The sequence below is a fragment of the Hetaerina americana genome, unplaced genomic scaffold (genome assembly GCF_022747635.1).
Source record: "Hetaerina americana unplaced genomic scaffold, ioHetAmer1.1.p SCAF_6, whole genome shotgun sequence".
Lineage (NCBI taxonomy): Eukaryota > Metazoa > Arthropoda > Insecta > Odonata > Calopterygidae > Hetaerina > Hetaerina americana.
In genome coordinates this window covers 58,219,253-58,237,263 of record NW_027287205.1, presented here as the reverse complement: position 1 = coordinate 58,237,263, position 18,011 = coordinate 58,219,253, and the positions used below count along the sequence as shown (strand labels likewise).

The window sequence follows — 18,011 nt, the reverse complement described above, 5'->3', positions numbered from 1 at the left end:
GCGTTCTTTAAATTTTTGCTCCCTCCCGACCGTCTCCGAGGCCACCCCACTATCCTTTTTATGCGAGACCCAACCAACCGTGCTAGAATTCTTCCAAACTTTTCGTGTTAAGAATCCACAAGATCTTTCCTTCCTCCAAGCTACTACAAAATTCAAACCCTCCCACCCCCTCCATCCCAACTACCCCGCCCCCCTCCTCACCGCGAAATCCTTCCACCCTTTCTTCTCCGGCCAACGCCACCGTTCCTACCGCCCTCCGCCCCTTGCCACACACACACACACCCTCAGCCTCCTCCTCCACCCCCCTTCTATCCACCACGGGTTCCCATGAATGAATGTATGGGTGAATAAAAAAGGGTTTTTCCCACCTCCCACACACCCTGAAAAACCTCCACGTCCCTTCTTTGTTTTCCCTTTCTCCCCCCACCTCCTTTGAGAGACCCCCACCCCGATTGCTTCTCCACCCCCATCCACAATCTCCTCACAACTCCCTTCACCGCTTCCTAGTCTACTGCTCCCGACCTCTCTAGCCCCATCCCCCCCTATTTCCTCCTTTCTTCACCCCCATGCTCTCCGTCTCTCCCCTCTCTTGCAAACCTCGAATAAAAAAGAAACCAACCCCTTCTTAGCTCAAACGAGACGCAAGAAAACAACCCTCGTGAAGAAACGAGGAGGGGATTGGAGCGGGTGGGGGGGGGGAGGGAAGATAGGGCAAGGAGACGAGGGTCTGGGAAAAGTTTGATCCCCGGGGAATGACGCCTTCTCAAAAAGGGCTCAACACCCCTTCGACAAGCGAAGAGGAAAGAGTATTATACGAGGGGAAAGAAAAGGGGGGGGACTATAGGGAGACAGAACAGGGGTAGGGCGCGTCCGGGAAGACCGGAGGCGAATGAGGGAGGGGCCGTGGAGGGGATGAGTGGAAGAATGTTTAAATAAGTCTCTTCCCGGGGAAAGGGGCGAGGATAAGCATCCGAGCAACACGATAATTGAATCAAGGCTTTATTTTTAGCGCTGACGTTTCCGAAATTACGCGAGAATTTGAAAATAAACACGCGAATATAAGAGAACCACGCTTCCTGGAAACGTGTCTCTCAAGGCAAAGCTTGGCACCTTGAGGAGTAATGCGCTGAGGAAACAAAATTAAGAAACGCCACGGCGGGAGGAGGATATGAAACAGAAGACGATCGGGTCAGCGTGTGTGCCCGACGGGAATGTGAAGGAACGAGCAGGAACCCAACTAATCCCACGGATATTGGTAGCAAATGACGATTGATCCTCGCAGGTAAGTCACTGAGCCATGCTATAAGAGAAATATAACTCAATTTTGAAATTGATGCTTAAAAACTTTCACTATACACTTAAAAGAGCACGTCTGCATCAGAAATCCTAATTAAGAAAGCCGAATGAGTCCAAGATTAAAGTTAGCAAATTGAAAAACCTATTAATGAAACAAAAAAGTTCTAACATCTTGATAATATCCTCCCATGAAGAGATAACACTCAAAGCTTAATGAAACGGAAATATTTCTCTACCGTTGAGGAGTACTCGTGAAAAAATAATTCAAGGGCAGTATAAAGAATAAGAATTTTTACTGAATACTGAAAATACAAGAAGGAAGGCCTTCGGTGAAAGATTCAATGATTTGTCTCATCTCGATTATTATTTTTTCCAGTTTTTAAGAACCCGTTTCACAGCTTTTCGGGATCTCACGAAATAGGCGGACGGTGGAGACTCATTGGAGTCCCATAAAGTTACTGGCTTCACCGGTGAAACATTTCCATCGCCCCCACTCTAGTATTAGAAATGCGAGCAAGAATCAATAAAGAGGGAAAACTACAACGGGGACAATGTAGACAAAGCAAGAACTTAGCTGAAGCCTTCACTGAACAAACGCGGCAGCTCAAACCAGCCAGGCTCTCATAGCAAAGGTGGGGCTCAATTAAACAGTCGCTCTAAACCTCGCAAAAATAGCTTAAACCTAATCCCCCTCCGTCGAATGGTCTACTCACGGCGTGATGTCATCGGTGCACTACGACTATGAGGGCACATGGGATGGATGGCGGGAAAGGAGATGGGTGGGAGTGGGAGGAAGGCATATTTGGAGAGGCGAGAGCAGGGGGATGCAAGCGGAAGGGTCGGGAAATGGAAGACAAACGAAGGAGGAGGCAACGGGTGGAGAGAAAAGGGGAGAGGGTTGGGGGGGGCGGGAGGGTGGAAAATTGAGCAGGAGTATAAACAAGATAGGACTGCGCAATCGAAAAACCGACAAGGAGAGGGTGGGGCAGCCGTCGGTCGAAGATGGGGGAAGGGAATTTTTTTGGCAAATTGGGGCGAGGACACTGATCCAGGCAATAATTACGAACGACAAACGCAATCAAGGTCCGGTGCAGGTCCGAGCTGGGACGAGACACGGACGCAAAGGGTTAACAGAGTCAAGAGTTACGACTCACCGGGATCTACTTCGTAAAAGCGTATTTGTTCATTGAATCATCTCATTCACCGCGCAAATTTTACTATCTATGACGAAACGAAGCTTTCCGCAGGAAGATTCGATTGAACTGAGGATTCTGGCTAAAACACGACAGCGAAACCAAAGTCAATGATAGTTTCCAAAGTAAAAAAAAGCTCAAAAAACATGAATATCTATCAGGAAACTGAATCCATGCCGGAGACGGGAGTAGAACCTGAGAATCGTGGATGGGCTCTTCAAGTCCACTGCTTTTCCGTCTGAGAATTTAGTGTCCACGATTGAGTAAAGAAGGCTTAAAAAATTGTTTAATAAATTCCAGTCCAAACACTCATTTTTTAAACCTATCTTGAACCCAAGGCAGAAGCTTGTGCGATGTACATGATTCACAATAATTTTATGCCGAAAAGAAACACGAAAGTTTGAATATTTTCCATTCTTATGCCAAATATTTACAACCGACTGACCGTTTAGGGCCTCGATATTAGTGAAGAATAGTTTTGATGGCGACGGAAGGAGTGACAAACGAGATGAAAACGGATAAAGCAATGTCAACTTCCGACTCCACACTCCAGCAAAGAAAATAAATGAGGACTGTGCCGCGCGCCGTGAATGGCAAATCTGTTGCTGGAGAGGAATTCTTTCGAGGGGTTTTTTTTTGAGTCTGTCGCATTCAGAACATGCGCTAAAATAACATAGCCAGGCATTTACTTAGCACTCTCATGTAAAGAGGTTAAGGAATTTCACCCTTTTTAGGGCGCGCGTCACGTGACGTTAAGTTCAGCGACGAGTGAAGGCGGGCGGGCACTAAAATGAATTATTTGGAGCTTTTTCGCCTTGAGAGTCGTTATGTCAATCTGGAACCGTAAAATCGGGTTTTCCGAGGCCACTCGCTCACACACTACAGGAGAAATAAAATCCTGTGCTATGGATAAGTCATTTTTAGGTCCAAATCGAATTTTTCATTCCAAGTCGAATCGAGAGACTAAAAATGGGGGAATCGACGAGACAAAGAGCGGGGAAGAGAAAAAGAAAACACTTCAAAGTTATTGCAATGATCCCAGCAGTAGAATTTACGACCCTGACAATAAGAATCTGTCACGTGCGGAGGAACAGGAAATCACTTTTAGCGAAACGGTTGCCCGCGAAGGGCGGAAACCGTTGCGATTTATCCGGCGGCACTGCCACCGTTTGACAATACTTCAATCAAATTTTAGCCTGGGAATGTTTTATCACGTTAAATAAGACGGTAACAAAAACATCAGAGAGGGAAGCGGGCAAGGAACACGCTCCATAACCTATTTGTACCACTGAACGAACATACTAGATGCTTGCCAGGAAAAATTTAGGCAGAAAGAAATGTGAATATATCGTCCAGAAAGCAAGGAGTTGCAATGAGCTTCTCGTGCCTGTCTCCGCCAGGGCCAGTGATAAGGTGTCGGATGCTACCCTGCAACATTCGGAATATCAACAATACTCGTATGAGGCGGGACGAGACGAGCAAGAAGCATTAACTTCGCCGGAAACGTGTCGCCGGATACTACCCAACAACATTCGTAGTGCCAACAATCCACTAATATCAACTTCTATCGACAAGCCTCAGAAAGTGAAAGGGGGAGAGAGGTGAGTCCAGGAAAATCCTTGACGGTTCTACATGCGCCTGGGATTGGCTCCAAAATTCAAAATAATCGCGATAAACCGTTCTCAGCCCCCGTCTCTTCCAAAGTTCACCTCTTTCCCTGGGAATGTGCACATGGAACCTGAGTTTTTTCACCAAAAATAAAAAAAAACTCAATGCCCGCGCGAAAACTTGGCCCTCTGAAATTAACAAGAAGACTTAAACTTCAAGGCGAAATGCCATTCGAGCATTGGAAATAACAGTGAATTGAGAAGTGCAAACATGCTTGCCTGACGCTTGGTAAGTACATCTCAATTGCGCTCATTTGAAACGCATTTCATTTCCGCATTTTTGCAAGCCATAATGCCCAAATGACGCTTTGTTCCCTATCTTCTCAAATGCTGGTTTTAAAAACCGAAATTGTGAGAAGAAGAAAATGAGACGAATTCGGATAAAAATTCCCTGGTATTCTAACAGCAAAATATGATATTTTGTGCACTTTAAATAAAATTAATAGTTATTACCAACGAAAAAATGGCACTATATCAATGATTTAACGAGGAGAACAAAAACACTAATATATACCAATTTTACAAAGTTCTTCTCGCTGCTTCACAACATCGCTCGTTTAACAAAACTAGTCAGGATAATCGTATGTACCTATTTGCTTAGTAATTTCCAAATGATGACGCACACGAAACTTCGATCAGTGACTTCCTGCTTTATCAAAATTCAGCTGGAGTAAGCTATTCCTCAAGATGTTTCAAAATTTACGTTTCAAACTATATCTGTGTATATAAATTAATTACTATTTCAAAGACTATTTCAAAGACTATTTCAATTCCGGCCATGGTGGCAATATATACCACCACTTTCAAGCATAGATTATAGAGTGGAAAATAGTTTATTCCTTTAAAAGGAGAATTAGTTTATTCCTTATATTTTATGGAACGTCTACAACAAGTAAACCCCGAGTCCCTTACACTTGCAAATTTTAGCGCAAATAATTTATCTTAATGATAGCGAATATATAATTGGACAATTCTTCCGGACTTCAATCACGTTAACAATTTCTCTAATCATTCAGTTTCTTTACGAAAAACCACTTTCCGTCTCGGGTGCGATATCATTCAGTCTTTTAGTTTCCAAACACGGAATCCTTAAAAAAAAATTGCGAATACGCTAAAAAGAAAACGCCACCCCTAACCCTATCATGCCACCACCATCGTCGTCCTTGTTCTCCCCCGCCCCTCTTGCTCAAACCCCCACCCCAAAAGACCTTTCCGGGATCAATAATTCCTTCCTCCTCCCGTTTTAAGTCTCACAAAATTTTTCCGTCCAACCGATTTCGAACCCTCAAGAGCTCCCACACCTTCCCCCCCTGCCCCAAACACACACAACTCCCCCCGCCACACATTTACACATGCCCTACGTCACCAGCGCGCAGCGTCTCCAGCTATCGACAAACCCTCCCCGCTTCCGACGAATCCCCACCCACTCTCCTCCCCCCCACTATCTTTCCCCCGTCCTATACACACAAAAGTCTGTACATAACAAACAAACACACACCAGTGTCTGCCACCTCTATTTGACCAGCAAACACACCGATGGCGGGGAATGCGAGGAGGCAGGATGGTGAGTGGGAGGGGGAGAGAGAGAGGACATGAAAGGTGGAGAGAGGCGAAGGATGAGGAAAGGTTTGAGGGACGGGGGTCTTGAAGGACATACATACATCGGCGAGGGAAATAAAGTTCATTAGATGGGGGAGGGAGAGTCCAAAGGGGGACGGAGTAACAGTCGCAAGGACTAAAAGGAAGCCTCCCGGCGGACTGCGACCCATTGCGTGAGGCGCATGGAACGAGACCCACCTCCCAACAATTCCGCCCATTTAATTTTTCTCTCTCTTCTGCCTCCAGACCCTAACCCCCACCCCCCGACCGTTAAACATTAAAGAGCGGCATTAAAAAGAAAACAGAGCGGAGAATTAAGTCCTCGGAAGATAAACAGATTTTGATGGGCACTGCCAAACAATAAGTTGAAATCTTTTGTGTGTTTTGGGAAGGCGGGACCGGGTGAGAGGCGGCGGGAGGAAGCGAGGGTGAGGGGTAGGAATGGATTGAAGCTCGGAGAACGTGCCCGGCTACATGAGGCCCCCTCTATCTTTCCCATTGCGCAACAGTTGATTCGATCTAGAGTGGGTGTCGGTCGCTAGGGTGATGAAACCATCAAACGCACGGAACACGGCATTCTCTACTCAACACTCAAGGCGGTTCAAGAAGTGGTGACACGAAGCACGACGAGTGCAATTAGCTACGTCAAATAGCTTCGCCTACCTGAAATATGGCTTAAGACTGTCATGATTGGGCAAGATAACTGACAAAAAGGTATCAACTAAATTAATAATAACCTAGAGAGGGAGTAAAAAATCATGGCGAGCGTACCATTGCGACGACAACGGTGACTGGGGACGCCTAAAACAATACGTAGTATAATCACTAAATATATGCCATTGCCATCCTAACGGTTTACTTGCAAAAACAAAATAAAGACGCGTACATGAAAAATCCATAATCCAGCTTACCCAAGGGGACATTAACCGTACAATTAGTCACATTGACCATATGCTTATATAGTAAGCTCATACCCCACGACAAGTACGCAGGGGTCATGTGATCTGTTTTGAATAATTCAATCATTTTTCTCATTCGTTGAGGCGGATCGATGAAACTCTTACAACACCATGACGTCTTATGAGAAAACTATTTAAACTGAAATTAAGAAAGAGAAAGAGCAATTTCGTTGCAAAATTTCCCACTCTATAGCTTACGGTTCAAATAAAAATGTATTTTGCGTCAAAAATGAACCGATTTCGGTCCACAGGTACCCCCATACATAGAATTAATAAGCCGAACAGGGCTCGTACCGACGATTCGACCAAAGACATTCTCAGATTGCTAATATTGCGTTTCGAGACGAGTACATTGCGGAATGGCAAAGATTAAATCAAATGCTCCCCCGCTGAGTTTTCAGCGGACGAATGCGTTCATTCTCCTCTGTGCATTTTCAAAAAATTCGATCCTACTACTCAGAATCCCGAGACATCTCTTAGTACACATTCTCTCCATCCTTCGTCTGGACCGTCTTAATTTTTTGTTGGTACATGACCTAAAAAAAAGTGCTTCCCACAGAATCTCGGAACTCCGCGAAAAAGTTGGGCTAAGATTTAACCGGTTGCGAACATGTGCGGTTTTATTAATCGGGAAGTATAAAGAGTTTCTGTACTGAAAAGGAAAAGAAGCCACGCTCAACCTTCGTTAAAACGGACAAATAAACGGGGTGCTGTGCGATTAGATATCTCCCGACTCGTTATGTTATAGAAGACAAAAATTCTGTTTTTTCATGCATAGCATATTATTCTTTTAAGGTTACAAAAAATAAAATACTGATTGACACTCGATTAGCTTCCCGCGTCAAAATCCTCGCTAGAATGGTAAAAAACGGAGTAATTTATATGTGCTGGTAGAACGAAGCGCATTCCCGTGCATAATAGGAAGGAGACGACTTTGCTAGGTGAAACTCAAAGGAAGAATGGATAGGAGGAGGAGATACTGAGAGGACGTGGGAATATGAAGGCCTAGATGACTATGCGGGAAAGGGACAGGATAAGTAAAATGAAGTCTTTCTGGACGGCATGAAGGGCAGAAGGAAGCACTAAGAATTGAAGAAGAAAACGCAGGGCAAAAACGGAATTAAGGATGGAAGAAGTCCAATGCCGATATGTATAATCGTTGAGGGTGTAATCTCTATTTGGTAGACCACCTATGGCGGAAGCATGATTTGAATGAGATATAATTTAATGAGTAATTCCGGACAATGTAAAAGCAGACTTTTCAGAAGCAGGATGGGCTGAAGTGCAGTTATAAACCAATTCTGCAACTGATACCAACACTAATGACGACATGTAATTCCAGTCTAAGAGGCATTACTAAAATCCTCTTTTCCTTCATGAACATACACACACTTTTAATAATGAAAAGAACAATTCTCTCCAAGTTTCTACGCCTGATTACCTCTTTTTTCTAATATTTTTCACGTATATCTCCATACCCGATTATAGGAAATCCAAGAAACAATAAAGACACTGGTGTCAGGCGGCGGTTGGCGAACACAGTCTCAGGTGCAGAGGATTCGACGAAGTTGGATCAAAAGAAAAATAAAAGCACAGGTTCCGATTTGGTGGCGTCATGAGGAGACCATAGAAACAGCAGACAACGCACACGCGACACCGATTCCCCTACCACACCACAACCCCTCCACCCCTCGACAGCTACTCGGGCGACGCCGCCCTCACCCTACCGACAGCCTCAAGAGGGCGCGAGCTACCTCGAGGAAAAGAAGGAACTCTCGAAAATCAACGGCCTCTCGCATTAATGGTTACAGATTCATTCTCACTTCGCGCCGAGGGTGAGAAAAGCGGAGGGGGAGCATTGGGTGAGAAAGAGAGGGGGGAAGAGCAGGGGGGGAGAGAGTGCCGTCTTTCACGCGCCTTCCTCAGAGCCGTCGCTTTTTTTTTAATCCTGCCTCTTTCCCCGCCGCCCCCTCCAACTCTTCCGCCCTTCCTCGCCACTCGCCCACGAGAGGGAAAAGCCTTTCTCCCGCTCTTCCCCGCCTCTCCTGCCCCTCGCTCCCCAATACCATCGATGCCCAGTCGCCCCAAACCCTCCTCCTTCCCACTTCCCTCTCACGGATGGAGAGAGAGAGAGGGAAAGGGATGGGAGATGTACAGGGGTGAAAGGAGAGGAGGAGAAAGAGAGAGAGAGGAACGCCTCCCAAACACAAGCTTCTTCGTTTTAATGCTCGGCCTCCAAGTTAAATATTGACCGAGTTCTCTCCCGGTAAAACCTGCTAATAGTCTCTTGTGCTGCACGGGACAGTCAGCAGCAAACAAAACCGCTTTGGTGAAAGCCAGACGGGGAAAATGGGAGGAAGGTCGGAAGGAAACGGGGTTGAGGGGATTGGCCGGTACTGTTGGGTGAGGAGAGGGTGAGGGGGGGGGAGAGAAGAACTGATGGGATTTACGGGTAATGGAGCGAAAAAAATCATCCTCGAGAATATGGAGAATAAAAAGGAGGGGCGAGGGCTCTTTTCACCGCAGGGGGAAAATAGATTCCGTTTCGTTATCGTCAAATTATTTTCCGGTATGGAAAGTTGCTCTATTTTTTCTACGGATTATTCAACCAAAAGCTTATGTCTGAACATTCTTTATTCAGGAGGATTTCGCATGACCCAGGTCCCATAAGTGGGTCGCCACTGTGATGCCCTCCTCGATCCGCAACAATCATTTGGCATTGCGAATAAGCAGTAAGGTTAAGTCCATTGAGATTCACTCAAAAGGGATTGAGGATTTGAAACCACTGCGGATTCCACGAAAACTTTATTACGGTAAAATCGGTTTCATCAGATAGGTGACCCGTTGAGATAACTGTGAGTTGAAAGTTTTTTTACAGCGTAATGAGGTTTTCGCAAAATCTACGAGGGTGCTTCTAATTCATCAATTCGCATTTTCACAAGGTTAAAATTATTGAATTCAAAAGGTATACGTGTTTATTATTTTAATCTTTCCTGATAATATTTCTGTTCGCTCCAATTCTTACTATCTGTCAGCAAGGCGTGGCTCTATGATATTTAAAACAATATGACTCATCCCACCGATAAGTAGAGGATCTTCTAGTCTTAAAGAGACCCCCAAACTTGAGGCCAACGGGAGAAATCCATGACCGGTGCCCCTTCTCAAAATACTCATGATTCATTCCGCACTGCCTCCCATCTGGGAAGTAATCACTCCATTACCGTCCCTACACTCCTGTTAGAGTATGTACATGCACCAACGAATATAAATACAGATGAAGTGCCCTCGAACAAAAAGCTAAACCACTCCGAAAAGTCAGGCACTCCCGGGAAGGGTATTTACGTACTCCGCTCCCCATTAACTCCCCAAAAATAAGTTTTCCGGCAAAAGCGAACGCGAGGAATTGGAGAAGGTTTTGATTCCCGCACGGACATGTGAACGGGAGGGAGAGAGAGAGTGGCTGAGGCATGTGAAGCATTGGGGGAGAAGTTCGGCAGAGAGCGGCATGATACTTACCCCTATGATGGCATTCAACTCAGTCATGGTGACCTGCTTTGCCCTTTCAACCGCTGCAGCCACTTGCTGTTGGTGCTGCTCACAGGAAGTCGACGAGAGAGAGACGGAGAGTACGCCGCCCCGGGTGGAACGGCGAAAGACGGAGAGGGTAAAGAAAGAAGAAAAAAAAACAGTATTAGTGAAACATCGCGAGTACACTGGGAGGGAGATATTAAAAAAACACGAGCGGGGGAACTCGTATTATTTCTAAATATGTGAAGTCTTTTGAAAACCTAACCTGTCCCGATGGGATGGAAGGGCATGCATTATATATCCACCCCGTTTCCACGCCGACCCAAGTGAAAATGAAATTTTTCGGCTGCGAAATTCATTACGGCGTCAATGGAACAACTGGCGAAAAGGACGTCGGAGTTAATGCGAGGTCAGCATTGTAGCCAACATACCATGCAATAATAACCACGAGGCGAGCACGCAGGGAGAAAAAATAATTGGGCTAGTTTTGAAAGTCGAAACGTGATTAATACTCGCAAACATTTCTTGGATAGTTTGAAATCAAATCAACCCTTTTTCGGCAACCACTTTACCACGCGGCCAACGAAATCACAAAAATGACAATGTAACACTGTTTGCCGTGCTTCAAAGATCTCAAAGAAGCTGCTCCTTTCTTTTAACGGAGACAACAGCAAAAAGTAAAACACATAAAACAATGCTCAAAAACCTCTCACTACACGAAGTCTTCCACCATTTGCCACTCCTCGGCCAGCGGCAACCGCCATTAGAATTGTGACCACCCCACCACTCGGGATGGGTCTAGACGAAAATGAAAGGGCGCACAGGTAGGATAGAAGAGACATTTGAGGGGAAAAGAAATGAGAGAGTGAGGCAAAGAAAGGAATTCAGTCACTAGGGTGGCAAGTGATCTGCCGTAGGAATGCTGTGCCGCCCCACATTCCCCACTCCGAAGCGTCATGAACCGGTAGGCGCCACTGGTCTCAGATGTTCAAAGCACGGCGTGGTTAAGTTTCTTTTGACAAGGACTTTTAGTCTGAAAAACAACCGCGGAATGGCAACGCTTCAGATCACAGAGGCTGACACGTGGGAAATTTCGCTAATAATTAATGTTTACAAACTCTCTGTTCTAGTTTTTCACCGGATTCACTAAAGTTATTCCTTAGCGCAAAAAAATCGACGAGAGATTACCTGGGCCGAGTTCCCATTACATGATCAGTACTTTGACGACATCGAGAGGCGTTGTACGAATTGCATAATTTCCTACTTGTATCCATCACTTTGTGATACTGTTAATCAAAAATGCAGCATTAAAATTTCATTTAAGGCAATTTGAACTCGGAGACATTCGCTTCATTCCGCGATTACACAGGATTCCTCCATTTTCTCACTTATTATATCTCATGCTTGTATACTCGCACGCTATTTGAGATGTTATGCAATGAAAAAAATTTTATAGGGAAGGGAATGAATAATTACGTTTCTTTAAGTGAACTCATGACTCTACTTTCATATAAAATAATATAGGGAAGTGATATTCCTTATAGGTACATTCCATTGAACACTAATTAATAAAACTAGAATATTTTTAAGAATGGGTTCCCATTTTCATAATTTTATTTTTTTAACATAAAACATCTCTTGAACTCAATTGCAAATTTTCAATCAGAAACCTTAATTATGCGCCATATTTCACCATGACTTCCCAGTATTTTCACTTCTTGCGATGGTCTAATGACAGTTAAAATATACTCGTAAACGTAGCATAAGGCCATGGAACTATCTACAGCTCAAGCATTTTCACCAAGGTAGGAACTTTGGGAATAAATAATTGCATATAAAGCAATACAAGCACCGAACAATAAACGTAAAAATATTGAATAGTTCCATCATGTATGTATGACCGTCTATTGCTGGAAATACAAAGGCATAATATTATTATAAGGCACCATTTGTACCACTGGAGCAGCAGATGTATTTATCAGCTACAACTGTGTCAACAAATTTACTTTCACCAAGAGAATACAGAGCAATCAAATGCGTCAACAAATATTTATAAATTATTTTACGACATTGCATATACATTAAATCAAGCTACCTTTACATCAAACCTTAAGTAAAATAAAAAAAAGAAATCTGAGAGGTATAAGTTACTCGCACCCTACTACACTTCAATCTAAGGTAGTACACACAATAAATTCACAATTTCAACTCACACATTGGATCACTCGTGTATTTAGACAGTAGATAAGCACTATCGAAGCGCAATGAAAGTCAATCGAATAAACCAACTCCAAAGGGATGATATTACAGTCAATAAAATTATTTTAACATAAGAACCAACAACCATTTATTCAGAGGCGTAAAAGAATCAATTCGCCGTGATAAATTTACAGAACCTACCTCTTGAGACAAGAAGGGAAGGATCTGGGCAACGATGGCATTTAGTCTCTTCGCGATCTCAGTCTGAAAAGAGAAAAATGAAACAATAATTAATTCCAATGTCGAAAATTTTAAGACTACATCATAATGATTACAATTTACTTAACACTTAGGAGACGTAAAAACATTGTTATATTATATTATATGCACTCGAAATATTTGGCGATATTTTCGTTCCCTTGCCACTCATCAGCTGGAGATAAATAAGCGAGTACTATAAATTCGTGAAAGAAAAGGATGAGCTAAGATGAAGCCAGGCAGAGAGAGACAGGCTCGAAACCGCAATGGGATATTGTGACAAAATTAAGAGATACTGACATTAGCAGGCTGAACACCGAATAACATAACATTTTTTTTCCTTTGCTCAATACCATCTACGTCGGTCTTTACGAGGACACAGGACTAGGAGAAGCAAATTTCAGAAGCAAAACAATGTTAAAAACTTCCTCCCTCGTCCGTAGGTCGAGTGCACACGTTGCCTAAGTACTCCTACGGGCATCCAGAAAAATAATGGAAAGTATCATCCAATTTTCGCCACGTCCTTCGACACAGGCTCAATATAATTAATATAATTCTTTCATTCAAGTAATATACTCTAACATAGCCAACGCAATATCGCGAAGTACTTTAATTCCGAATTCCTTGAAGCTAAAGCGAACGAAATCGGCATCCCAAGACTTCAACGTAAACTCCTGTGGGAACGAATTAAATAAATACTAAGGCCATCGTCACAAACTTGTGTGGCAGATCCGTACAATTATCTCTCCCACCCTTTTATTCATTATTAGTTCGTATACGTACGGAACCCCAGAACACGAAAGCCTATTTTAAAAACATCTGCAAGAATTTTTCAAACTCGCGAGAATACGGCAAAAGGGTTAACGACGAACAAACTTAGAAAAAAAAGGAATACGAACGAAACGAGAAATATAAATTTATAAAAAAAAACACCACGACTTGGAAGAGAACAAAAAATAACAAATCTTGAAAAGGACGGAAGGAGACCGACCATCCGACAGTGGTGAATGGGTCGAGAAAGAACACGAGCTGAGTGCGGGGGAAAACGAAACAAAACACGTGCGGTATAATATTAAAAGATTTAAATAAAGAAGAGAGATGGAGAGTGTGTGTGTGTGTGTGTGTGTGTGAGAGAGAGAGAGAGAGAGGAGAGAGGAGAGGGCAAAGGGGAAGCAAGGAAACAAGCGAGAGGGCGAACGCGCAAGAAATGAATAGAAGGGAAGGGGTTACCAGAGTTGTGTGCGCGAGGGCCGAGTGGCAAACTCAAGGTGCTTCGGGAATTTTCTATTTGGACTGGGCGTGAGTGTATGCGCGCGACTCCGAGTGTGCAAGCGAGTCCGTGTGTGGAAAGGTCACAGCTAAGGAGGGAAGAGTGGAGAGGCGGGGCGGGGGAGAGAGGGATGGATGGAGGGAGGAGAAGAGATGGGGGAGAAAAAAAAGGCCAGGACAACCCCCTAAAGAGAGAAACCTGGTTTATCTTTTCATTATGATTTTTCCACGCGCTCTGCAAAAACCTTTCCTCCCTCTCTACCCCCTCCTCTCGGCATCCCCCACACCTCGGTACGGTGCATGCATACATCCCTCGCGGGAAAAAAGAAAACCGGCGCCTCTCTCATTCTCTCCCCCCACCCTCCACTTGCAGACGCTTTCCGAGCTGTTTAAGTACACGGGGTGGGAAGAGGGCGGGGCGTTGGGGGCGGAGTGGGAGGACGAGGGCGGGAGGAGGCCCCCCGGAGTAGGAGAGGAGGGCCAAAGCATACGGGAGAGAGCAGGGTCCTGCGACACTGCGGTGCTCAAGGCACACATGCGTACGCTAAATCCTTTCAACCGGCGGTTCTGCCTAGGGGAAATGCATTCGACGTGGATTAGACACCTTACATATACTGTACTTAGGTATCGAATTTTAAATCATAATTAATCGAGTTGACGTAATACGGTCCACAGTTGATGTATCTAAGGAGCCTATGGAGTAGAAAGATGCTACTGATCATAGGAATCTTGAGTAGGCTTAAATGTGCCCCTATCGACAATCTAACAACGTACGCAAAACTGGTAGTGTGACCATCTGTTATATTTCAATAAAAATGAACTATCCGGTAAAATAAAATTAAAATAATGAATTATGCTTGTGTACAAAAACACTCGTGTGTTCGAGAATTTAAACCAAGTTTTGAAGAAGAAGCTTGCACCGCTTCGCGAAAAGGAAGAGGCAACTAAACGCGAAATCGAGTACGGACGACAAACGGTTAATACAATTCACTAATGATTAATGCTCATCTGGACAATTTACAATCTGGAAATATCGAATTTACATCTCTCAAATAACCGGTCAGTGCTATTTATTATTTATAGTATTTGCTTTAAATAGTTAATTCTCTACTGAAAATTCACTTTCGGAGTTAGAAATGGCTTCTGGTCAAAGGAGGCAAACATTTTTTTGGGCAGTAGGAAATTGGAGTGGTAAGGTTCGGTTTACGAAAATATAATTTCCGTGTAAAACGTAAATAATACCAATGGAATTTTAATTAATTTCGACTGTTCAAAAGTCGACCAAAAGAGTTAAGAAAGTTCGACCTTGATTCGCATACATCAATCCTAGATACACAACTAGCGGCGAGGCATCCTAGCACGCACGTAGGACGCTACGTCGCTCGTTGGATTACCCCGTGGCTCAAATACGAATGACGCTTCTTGACACCCACAGCTAAATCCAAACAATGCGGTTTTCCGGAACTTTCAGGAAAGCCGCAGGCGCCACCGAAGGAGGAACTTTCTCCTTATACCCGGGATCTGCGAATTTCACGCATTGCAGAAGGAATTAGTATGAAACGAATTCTAACCACAACTTATGACTGTGTTTGCGAGAGATTAAACGCACAAAAGACTGCCAATAACCGCACAAATTAAAAACGTTTCAATTACACGCAATTTTCACTTCAAGAATGTACATGAATTGGCCGGAATTAATTCAACCGTGGATATTTTACGAAGACGTGCAGGGACATACTCCAACAAATCAAACACCACGTAAACTCCTCCCTCATCCATCGAAGCGGCCTTCCAGTTGAAGAAGAATAATTTGGCTGCACATCTTTCTCGATACCGTCTGCAAGAGGGCAGACGTTAGTGTTAGGGAGGAAGCGGAGGACCGTAAAAATATCGCCGGGGCGCACACTCAAAATGCACGTAGACAAACGAGAAATTCATTCGACGATAACATACTGAACGCAATGTGGCCCGTTTCCCTGGCTGCTCACGCGTGTTCACGGACTGGCGCGATGCTGCATTTAGGTACATCGACCCGCGATGCTCCAAATGGGAACCACCCCCCCCCCCCACCCTCCCCCCTTGCCGAAGGACGAGATCCTTGAGGGCGACGAGGTGGGAGCGAGGGTTGGAGGAGGGGGGACTTGGGAAAGGTGAGAAGTGAGGTGGCGTGGGCCGGGTAGGGAGCTCTTTAAAGAGCGGAGCGTCTCCACAACGCGTTCCCCATCCCACACCTCAATCTGGGGACGTGGGGGAATACGAGGGTGGGGGGGAAGGGCGCGAGGAAAAAAAAATAATCATCTTCACAATCCCTCCCTCGCGGAATTACACACACACACACACACACACACACACACACACACACGAGGCGAAGCAAACCCCTCCCGCTGCTGCCTCAGCCCCGACGCCACACCACGGCACCGGCGAGAACTAAAAACAAAGAAAACTCCGTCGAGCGGCTCGGAGCAAAAGAGATGATGTGCAAATAGAGGCGGGAGTAGGAAGGTGTGTGTATGTTTGCATGAGCGGGCGAAAGGAAGGGGAGAAGGGGTGGGACGCGAGGAAGGGCGAAAGGTGGGCTTGTGAGGGTGAGGAGCTAACGAAAATGACGGCAGAGGGAGTTGGTATAACGAGAAAGAGGAGAAAGGGGGGGGAAACAAGAGAGGGTAGGAATTTAAAAAGGAAAACGCTCTGCACACACACGTAGGTATTACCCGCCAGCCATTCCCGCATCCAGAGCCCTTCTTCTCCCATATCAACATTACGCTCGCCTCTTCAGCCCCCTCCCAGTACCAGTAGTCAGGTAGTTTACCTATTACCTCCGTACACCTTTCCTACAAATTCCCTTTACCTAGGTACACAAACACACGGAAGTTGTGGTACCGTAGGTAATGTTTCCCCACACATGCATTTACATCTTCCGCACTCGGAGCCTAGTTCCTTGGGACTTGCGACCTAACGCATTGTCACTGTCTAGGGCAGCAGAAGAAAGCGAGTGGTTTCCACCGTGCGAATAATTAACGTAACAAGATGTTTAGTTTGGTTTAATCAGCGTCGTACACAGCCGAGTGTAAGCTAAGTCGAGCGAACAGTTGAAAAGAATTATGACGAGACTGGAAGACCACTGTATGTATTTTTATGACACTCGGCGTTCGAATATGACAACAGTTTGAGAGCTGAACTCGTCAATGTTAACTAATCTGTGTCACGCGCGTAACTAAAACTTCGCCAGGGATATTAAAATTCCACCAAAAATGTTACCAAATAGATACGAAGGATCGGTCACCACTACTCGCAGAGGTAGAATACTTTCGGTGCGATTAAAAAGACACTTCTTTCTAACTACCGACTACGAAATCTGCTTTCATAAGTCAATTTTGGCCTGGTTGAAACTTGGGCCACCACGGTGCGCCTTCTCCAAGCAGGATGAAGGGGAAACAGTGGAAAAATCATCCCGACGAGAACGGGATTAGGTTCACGATTAAATTTCGTCCCCTTTTCCTTTCATCAACCGGGACGTTTTCGTGGGCACAAAGCGGGGCATCGGGTGGGTAGCTCAACAGCCGTCTGGCAGGACCGGGAGGTGTTGAGGTACCCTAGGCCGTCGAGAGCGGGAGCCAACAAGAGACGAGGAAAAAAAAGCCACGCCCACCACACGCTCCGCGAGTCTCGAGCCCGATCCCGGCAAAGTGGCAATTGATGTTCCTCCGGTTGGCAATTTCACGCGCACCGCGGCGAATTGAATATTAATGCCGAGACTACGTGCACGGAAATCCTGGCGCATGGATTGTTAGTGGGTGTTTTCAAGACGTGATCGAATGGATTAATCACCAACACCACCACCCCCTCCGCCGGCGAATAAAAAAAGCGTGCCCATTCTTTTCTTTTGGAAGACTCCCCCGAAAACTTTCAAATTATCCACCCTCCCACCCGGATCGAGAAACTTTTGGCTACAGTTTTTCCATTATCGGAAAAGGATAAACACGCGCTGAAACCGCTTTCCGCAGATGCAATTTTCAACTTAAAAGAAAAATCGGAGGTAAATA

The 18,011-nt window shown here is 44.9% G+C and overlaps 1 protein-coding gene across 2 annotated transcripts in view; it reads right to left on the bottom strand.

Annotated features, from left to right (window-relative positions):
* Positions 1–18,011, bottom strand: part of LOC139694955 (transducin-like enhancer protein 4) — a 485,346-nt gene that overhangs the window by 84,255 nt on the left and 383,080 nt on the right. For both annotated transcript variants that reach the window (XM_071593486.1, XM_071593487.1), the window contains exons 5-6: positions 12,643–12,705; positions 10,231–10,305 (exon numbers count right to left, since the gene is read on the bottom strand). In XM_071593486.1, the coding sequence (XP_071449587.1) occupies positions 10,231–10,305; positions 12,643–12,705 (138 nt within the window). The remainder of the gene's footprint in view (positions 1–10,230; positions 10,306–12,642; positions 12,706–18,011) is intronic.